General features: G+C 38.0%; 2 protein-coding genes across 2 annotated transcripts; one reads left to right on the top strand and one right to left on the bottom strand.

Moving 5' to 3' along the window:
- The first annotated feature begins 373 nt into the window (after positions 1–373).
- On the top strand, positions 374–6,626 carry LOC107924508 (probable pectate lyase 8). Its single transcript, XM_016854994.2, has 6 exons — positions 374–588; positions 752–805; positions 988–1,059; positions 2,456–3,098; positions 3,200–3,303; positions 3,392–6,626. Exons 1-6 carry the CDS (start codon positions 485–487, stop codon positions 3,750–3,752), a joined length of 1,338 nt encoding a protein of 445 aa, XP_016710483.1. The 5' UTR covers positions 374–484; the 3' UTR covers positions 3,753–6,626.
- Positions 4,161–6,890, bottom strand: LOC107924507 (putative kinase-like protein TMKL1). The gene is made up of 2 exons (XM_016854993.2): positions 5,226–6,890; positions 4,161–5,052 (listed from the first exon to the last, which is right to left on the bottom strand). The coding sequence occupies exons 1-2, from the start codon at positions 6,598–6,600 to the stop codon at positions 4,412–4,414; spliced, it is 2,016 nt and encodes a 671-aa protein (XP_016710482.2). The 5' UTR covers positions 6,601–6,890; the 3' UTR covers positions 4,161–4,411.
- Between the last annotated feature and the right edge of the window lie 1,691 nt (positions 6,891–8,581).

Here is an 8,581-nt window from a genome sequence, read left to right as displayed (position 1 = left end):
CGCCCTAAAGCGAGTATAATACTCCACCGTCAACTGCGAGTACGTAATGTAATCATCCAATGATAATTCAAGAAATATGACGTGGAAAAATTGGACCCTAGGGAGACCAGCTGAAGTGTCAGTGGATGAAAAGGCAGTGGCACGTGAGCGACCGACACATCGACACGTGGTGGCGTTAAATTTCTTTTCAGTTAGTGGCGGTTAGGGAGGTTAAAAATATTTAAACGTGGTTAATGAATTGAAAAATTTTGGGTTAATTTGACTTAACCAAGATTTAACGGCGTTTTACGATCCAACGTTATTATTATGATTTTTTCTTTTCGGTCTCTCTCGCTTTCCCTATAAAAGAGATTGCGCCACTCCAGTTTTTTTCAGTTGACTCCAAATTTCATTTTCTTTCCTTTTCTGTTTTTCCATTTCTTCCAAACAGAAAATTTTTTAAAACACAGAGTACTGTTTCATAGGGAGGAAGAGAGATTCAGCAATGGAGATTTCTCGGAGATTCTTCTTCTCTTCGTTTACGTTGCTACTTGTTATGTTGTTCGTTTGTGTCAATGGCTCAGCAGAGAAAACAGAGCCGAACTCAAGGTACATTTTCCTTTTTCTCGGGAAACAATCAGCTAACTTCGAGTTCTCTCTGTTTCCAGTCCAAGGGAAAAGCACTTTCAAATGCAAATTTAACTAGCCAAGCTATATATACACATACATGGTGCAACTGGTTTTTGAATTTTCATCGTGTTTGTAATTGCAGGCTTGCTGAAGGAAACAAATTGCAGGGCTTGAAGAACTCATCAACGGCAGACGGGTAAGCAAAATTATTTGGGAAGTTTATAAGCCATTGAGATTGGATCTTATAGATCATATCTAGAATCAGATGATCAACCAACTTACTTATCTAACCTAAACATAAAAAAAAAAAACTAAACAAAACACCCTTTGAATTCATTGCATTTGCAGTTTTAAACTTTGTTCTGTATTTATTTTCAGGTTGGATGATGATAAATGGAAAAATGAGCACGCAGTCGACAATCCTGAAGAAATTGCTTCAATGGTTGATATGTGAGTCTCTTTATCTGATCTACAACAGATTGGATCAGCCCAACTTTGTAACTCAGTACTTCTGCATAATTATCAAATTCTTAGTCTTTTATCATTTCAGTTTCACATGATAATTTAATCAATTCCTAAATATAATTAAATATTTAGGATTTCATTAATGCTTGTCGTAATAGTTAGTTCTTTGAGAACTGATAAGACCCTCGATTCCACATGAATAGTCCCTTAATTGGTTCTCCCCCCCCCCCCCACTTGCCAAAACCTGTAGTTTCAGACAAGTCCTTTTCACTTGTCTGTCTTCCCCGGCCTTGTTTTTCTTACTTGGCTAGTCAAAAATGTCCTTTCACCTAACATGATCCAGTCAAACAACAAAGGGTCGTTCTTTTTCCTTTTTCAGCTTCTTCCCATGTTCAGTTTACTTAGGGAAACAATTAAATCTGGATTATATTTAGAGTCCAACTTGAACTTACTTTTTGTTCATGCAATCACGTAGTGTTTAATAATTATTCTTCCTATGGAATTGATTCTACTTGGGGAATCCATTGCCATGTTCTTCACTGTTAAAAAATTTACTCTCTGTCACACTGGGCCTACTTTTATTTTGTTTATCTAGTTAGCCAGGTGAAGCACATGCCCATGTCCCGAGATCTGCGCATCTCGTTCTTAATTTATTATTTTGTTGTCATGTTATTCCTTCCTTATCGAAGTATAATCCCAAGAACATCAAGCTTTTATATTAAATTTGCCTACTCACACCAAGTTCGGCCATTGGTCTTTACGACTTGCATATATTGCCATTATGCCAATATCTTTGTCCTTCATCCCCCATCTCTTTTGAACAATGGCAGACGATTAGATTTAAACTCAGCTGAGTTGAACTATTTGTTCCCCTTTTGCCAGCCTGTCAAAGGAGGCATGGAATGAGATTGATTGAGCCCACGAATCAGAGATCTGCTTCCTGCCCTTTTTATTTCAATGCATGCAGAAGAAAAAAATGGCTAAATTCTTCATTGATCTACCACAGCTATATAGCTGACAAAAAAACTAGCTGTATTTACTGACACTAGGATCCCTACGTATTCAATGTTTTGATTTGCTTTTGCCCCCTCCCACCGACCCACTCTGGGCTCTAACATTTTTAGTTCCCACCTTATCATTTTACAACTAGGGCAATATGGTCCATCAATCCGATACTATACACAGATTTGTTCACTCAAAATATATGTGTAAGTCTTACATATATATCAGCTTAAATCTTTAGAGTTTCTCGATGTGCAGCTAAAAGTCATATGATCAACTCATTTAATTTTGTCACAATAAATTTCCATCATTAAATCTGGTTCCAATTAAGTAATGATGATGATAATGATGATGGTGTTTTTTTTTGGGATGTTTTCAGGACCATAAAAAATAGTACAGCAAGGAGAAACTTGGGATATTTCTCGTGTGGAATAGGGAATCCAATCGATGACTGTTGGAGATGTGACCGGCGATGGTATCGTAGGAGAAGACGCCTTGCAAGCTGCGGCATTGGGTTTGGACGCAATGCTATTGGTGGTCGTGATGGAAGGTACTATGTTGTGACTGACCCTGGCGATGATAACCCTGTGAACCCCAAACCAGGAACCCTCCGCCATGCTGTTATCCAAGACAGGCCTCTTTGGATCGTGTTCAAGCGTGACATGGTGATCACGTTGAAGCAGGAGTTGATAATGAACAGTTTTAAGACGATTGATGCTCGGGGCGTCAACGTGCATATCGCTTACGGGGCCTGTATCACCATCCAGTTTGTCACCAACATTATCATCCATGGACTCCACATTCATAATTGCAAGCCCACAGGCAACGCCATGGTCCGTAGCTCCCCTTCTCATTACGGATGGAGAACCATGGCTGACGGTGACGGCATTTCAATTTTCGGGTCGAGTCACATCTGGATCGACCACAACTCGCTGTCTAATTGTGCCGATGGACTTATCGATGCTGTAATGGGATCCACTGCGATCACAATCTCAAACAACTACTTCACCCATCACAATGAGGTCAGAATTCAGAATAAGATAGATTCCCTCGTACATCTTTAGGTAAATTCATGCTATAGAAAGGACTTAAATTAATTCATTGAATCTAATTTTGATGACAGGTTATGCTGTTGGGACATAGTGACTCTTATGTAAGAGACAAGCAGATGCAAGTCACCATTGCTTATAATCATTTCGGTGAGGGCCTTATCCAGAGAATGCCAAGGTAAAAAAACTTTCATAGTGCTATGTAATTTTAAATATCTTATTTCCCTTTCGTAAAATGACTTGGCCATCTTTACCAAATGTTGCAGGTGTAGACACGGATATTTCCATGTCGTAAACAATGACTACACGCACTGGGAAATGTATGCAATTGGTGGAAGTGCAAATCCCACCATTAACAGCCAAGGCAACCGTTACCTTGCCCCTGTTAATCCCTTTGCTAAGGAGGTGACAAAGAGAGTGGACACATATAGTGATGAATGGAAACATTGGAATTGGAGGTCGGAGGGAGACCTGTTGTTGAATGGAGCTTATTTCACTCCATCAGGTGCTGGAAGAGCCGCCAGCTACGCCAGGGCCTCGAGCTTGAGCGCCAAGTCGTCTTTCTTGGTCGGCACCCTTACTTCGAATGCAGGTGCCCTTGCCTGCCGCCCAGGCCGCATGTGCTAATGCTCATCAATCCCCAACCAAAAATCCAAGCGAAACAAGATGAAAAACAACTCATTTTTCTTCCCACATAAATATAATATTATATATCGTTTAATATAGTACGTAGTATTCCCTGAGTTTTTTTCTGCTTAATCAATCCATTTGACAAGTGTACAAAAAAGTCCATAGAAATTGTCATGTACCTCTGCCTCATACACAACAATTTCACTTGTCATAAAACGCCATTGATCGACCTCGGCCTCTTTATGGTGCCGTAGTGTTGTTCATTTCTTTGTTGCTTCTCTTTTGTAATTATGTATTTCGCTTTAACAGTTTCCCCCTGCTTTCCCTCTTTGGTCCCTTGTATTCTTGTCTCTTTGATGAATTTAGCCAGCAAGTAAATTGCATAAGTATAAAGTTTCACATACGTTTCGAATTTGTGATTAATAGAAGAATCCACACTAGGCCTTTTAGGTGATCAGTTGTAATCAATTACATAAACCCTAGTAAAATTTTTTGAGTTTCCACCCAAGAAAAATATAACCTTTTTCTCAAGAAACATTAAGTCATAAATCAAGCACTACCACTTCTTTCCTACTTGACAAGCAGATATTAATAGCAGTAAGGCAAATGAAAGGTGATAATTTGATGAAAAATAAAAAACTTTGACAAACAAAAGCTCAAAATGGGGTGCCAACTTCACTCCTTGTTTCTGAAGGGCTATATAAAGCGGATCTGTTCCTTGGTCTATTGTCTTCCAGCTGCTTCACAACTTCATCCATGGTGGGTCTCACAGAAGCTACCGGAGCACAACATCCCATTGCAAGCTTTAGTGCTTGAACTAACCCGTCTTCCATCGGACTTCGGATACCTTTCAACACTTCTACGTCGAAAACCTCCATTGTTGTCTCTTCCAAAACTGCTGCTTTCACAATCGAAGGCAAATCCCCAACATCGTTGCTTCTTGCATTTTTCCCAGGCTTCTTGCCGATCAAAATCTCCAATAACAGTATCCCAAATGCATAAACGTCAGTTCTGGTGTTGCATTTCTTCATGCTTTGAAGTTCCGGTGCCTTGTAACCTTCGGTCTTTGCGAGGGCAACCATTTCATCGGCCACAGCCGGAATCATTAGCTTGTCGAGTCCATATTCGGTGAGCCTGGCTACAAAGAAGTCATCTACAAGCACATTTTTGGACCTAACATTCCCATGGGTGATCGGCATCTCGAGACCTGTATGAAGATGTGCTAATCCTTTGGCTATCCCCAATGCGATTTTGTGCCGTCGAGCCCAATTTAGAACTGGCTTTCCTGATCTTGATTCTGCATTTAGACACAAACATAAGATAAGAATTCGATGAATTCACAATCAAAGACCATTATACACCAAAGATTCACAAAACAAATTACTTCAACATTTTACAGATAAAGGTTAAATCAATATGAAGTGACATATTACTATTGCTGCAGATTTTGAAAGCTCGAAATATGCATACCATGTAAAAAGTCATGTAGGCTTCTATTTGGAAGATAGTCATAAATTAGAAGCTTCTCCCCTCTTTTCCCCTGATAGAATGCTCTCAGTGGAACCAAATTCTCATGTCTAACCTTCCCCAGCTGCTTTATGACAGGCAGACATGAACTCCTGTCCTTACAACTGCCTTCCCTCAACAACCTCAATGCTATATTTCCACCATCAGCAAGCTTTGCCTTATAAACAGTCCCATAATTTGTCTTCTCCATGACTTGACCAGTTGCATTCAGTACATCCTCTAATGTCAAATGCTCCCCGCCTTGGAACAAAATAAGCTTGCTCTCACTGACAACTCCCCCGACCCCGTTTTCATCCCCCTCTCCTTCTTCCAGTTCCTCCTCACTATCTCCATTGCTGCTCCTCTTCCTGTTTTGCATATAGCCAATGAACAATGATGCCAAAACTACCACTCCAGTCATTAGACCAATCACAATGCCAGCAATTGCACCTGGACTCAGCTGTGACCTGCCACTACAACTATTCAAAGGCAACCCACATAGCCCTGGATTGTTCCCTTCGAAAGCCTCCGGGCCAAACTTTCTTTCACCAAAAACAGGCAACATTCCAGTGAAGTTATTGTGGGAAAGGTTTAATTTTCCCAGGTTTAAAGTGGCCAAACTCTGTGGAATTTGACCTGAAAGCATGTTACTCGAAAGATCAAGCTCTTTAAGAGCTTGAAACCTAGTTACAAACTCTGGGAAATCCCCTAAAAATTTGTTGTTACCTAAATCAAGGGACTGCAAATTCTTACAAGTGGAGTTTGGTAATGCAGGTTCAGGAAGAGACCCAGATAGTGAATTACCATGAAGCTTAAGAGAAACAAGTCTCTCACACAAGTTCCAGATGGAAGGAGCTAAAACCCCAGTGAGCAAGTTGTCACTCAAATCAATATCGGATAGTGAAGAGCTGTAACCAAGTTCAAGTGGAATAGTCCCACTCAGTGAGTTAATGTTAAGGTAAAGACTTTGAAGCATAGAGAACTCCCCAAGCTCTCTAGGTAAAGAACCAGTAAGGTTAGCAGAGGGGAGCTGAAGTGAAACAAGGTGTAAAGATGGGTCCTTGGAAAGAGAGAGGTTAGTAGTCCATTGTGGTGAAGAAAGGTCAGTGCAAGAAAGAGGAGTCCCATTGGAGAAGACCCATTTAAGTCCTCTCCACTGGCAAAGAGGAACCGAAGAGTTCCATGAAGATAAAAGCAAGTTCTCAGTGTTACCTTGCAATGAAGCTTTAATCTTTCCCAACAGAAGCTCAACATCCGGTGAAGAAGAAGATGAAGATAGGCCTTTGGCCAACACAAAAAAGAAGAAAATGCAAACACAGTAAAGTTTGAACACCTCCATGAAAGTACCAGATAGAGGAAGAGAGAGAGAGAGAGAGGAAAAATAAAAGAAAAAAGAAGGTGCAAAGATCAATGTTGTGTTGTGGAGCTTTTCAATGAGAGAAAGAGAGGTTTTCTTTTTGGGAAAGCTGACAGAGTGTTGAGTATTTTGACTATTAATAAACGGTCATGATTCCACCACCCGAGCTCTATAGAATTTCAAACTCGTATAGTATAGTCATCACCATTAATCAAAAGATTGCATCATAACATAGTGAAGGAGAGATACACCTGAACTCAGAAACAATACCCATAGTAAAAATCTACATTTGTATATTTATACTTTAGTTTTTACTAATTCCCAATTTATATACATATTTTAATCTTCATTTTGCATTCTTTAAGAAGGAAGGTTTTCTATGCAGAAAACACTGGACACCACCACCAAGCCTTGTCCTTTATTCCATATATAAGTTTCCATGGCAGGTCCAAATTGTTGTTTCTCTTTTCATTAGTCCAAGGACATGGAAAAGAGGCAAATTGTTGAGAGTGCATTGCTATTGATGCAAGTGGAAATGTAGTTTATGTATTTTTTTGGTGAGCCCAAGATGATTGCTTGTGGGTCACTTAGCAAAAGCATGGCTGAGTTTAATAGTGGTAGTTTTGTTGCAGTGGACTCAGTTTTTATGTCCTAATCCATTAGGATTTACAGGGAATTTCTCCAAAAAACAAAAAAAGAAGATATATTTAAACAATCCCAAGTAATAATGATCGCCATCCATTTTTTAATAATGCAGCTTAAATAAATGCATGCGAACTTTGCAGAATTTTACTTTTTTTAAAAATGACTAAGGTGTAAATGGTAGACATTATATATATAACGTTGGTTTAAACTATGGGGTAATTTCAAAAAGTTATAAAATATTTTTTTTTCTTTATAAAACAACTTTGAATGTTAGGAATATGCAAATCAAAATTAGAACAGCTTTTTTCTCACCATTAGATCAACTTAGATTTAAGATATGTTCTTTTATTTATCAATAGATATTGTTCTACTATACCGTTTATCAAGTTGTTGCTTGAAACTCGTCGATCGAACTTTTAATGAAAAAGACTTAACAGTCCAATAGTTTAAATAAAAACTTTTGACTAACTCAAAGATATTTTATAATAGGAATAATGGAAAACAAATATTATATATTTTGAAACATTATACAAATAATTGAAGGTTTTTCTTTTTAGCATTAAATGGGGCCTCCAATTATGTCCTTTTAGAAATAAATTCCTACTAGAGAAAAGAAGAAGAAAAAAAGGGGTAGGGTTTTTTATGCAAAAAAAGGGAGGGTTTATTTGAAAGTTTGAAGGGAATTACCAACATTTCACTATTCAAATTCATGCTGCCCTTTAAACAATCATTGATTTTCATAATCATGAAATTTTCATCTACCATCACTCTTTCTTCTATTATTCTTTTTTCTTTCTTTTTATATAAATAATCTTTCACCTTTTCTTTTTTCACTCTCCACAGCAAAGGGTATTTTTGTTTTGCTGAAATTAGGTTTCCAAATTTCTTAAAACGTTTCAGAGAGAGTGAAACCAATTGTAAGGAAATTGAAATTTAAGGTTGAAAACACATGACACCTTTGTTGAGCATGATGGAGACATAGTAATGGCCATTTATTCATGCCCAATGACCTTGTCCTCAAACTACCCTTTTTAAGTCGGTTGGTTAAAGCCTTTCAAGGGGGCCATACCAAGTATTATTATTTAAGATTTTCAGTAATATTAGAACACCTCCCTCAATTTTAATTTTGTGTTTTGGAGTATCGTAATTAATATCTTACTTTGCAATCGCATTTCTTAAACATGCGCACTAATGATGTTCTTCACACTATTTACGTTAGAGGTGAGGGTCTGAAATTATTTTGAGTTAAATTAAAAAATTAAAATTTTATTAAAACAATGTTAGAATATATATAAATTTAAAATTTTATATATTTGAA

The sequence above is a fragment of the Gossypium hirsutum genome, chromosome D11 (genome assembly GCF_007990345.1).
Source record: "Gossypium hirsutum isolate 1008001.06 chromosome D11, Gossypium_hirsutum_v2.1, whole genome shotgun sequence".
NCBI lineage: Eukaryota > Viridiplantae > Streptophyta > Magnoliopsida > Malvales > Malvaceae > Gossypium > Gossypium hirsutum.
Note: the sequence above shows the minus strand (reverse complement) of the source record. Positions and strands in the feature narration are given on the sequence as shown.

Excerpts from the sequence above, each read along its gene's own strand:
- LOC107924508 (XM_016854994.2), top strand. The coding sequence starts at position 485 with ATGGAGATTTCTCGGAGATTCTTCTTCTCTTCGTTTACGTTGCTACTT. Across the intron at positions 589-751 it reads AAAACAGAGCCGAACTCAAG|GCTTGCTGAAGGAAACAAAT; the intron begins GTACATTTTCCT and ends TTGTAATTGCAG. Across the intron at positions 806-987 it reads AACTCATCAACGGCAGACGG|GTTGGATGATGATAAATGGA; the intron begins GTAAGCAAAATT and ends ATTTATTTTCAG.
- LOC107924507 (XM_016854993.2), bottom strand. The coding sequence starts at position 6,600 with ATGGAGGTGTTCAAACTTTACTGTGTTTGCATTTTCTTCTTTTTTGTG. Across the intron at positions 5,053-5,225 it reads CCTACATGACTTTTTACATG|AATCAAGATCAGGAAAGCCA; the intron begins GTATGCATATTT and ends GTCTAAATGCAG.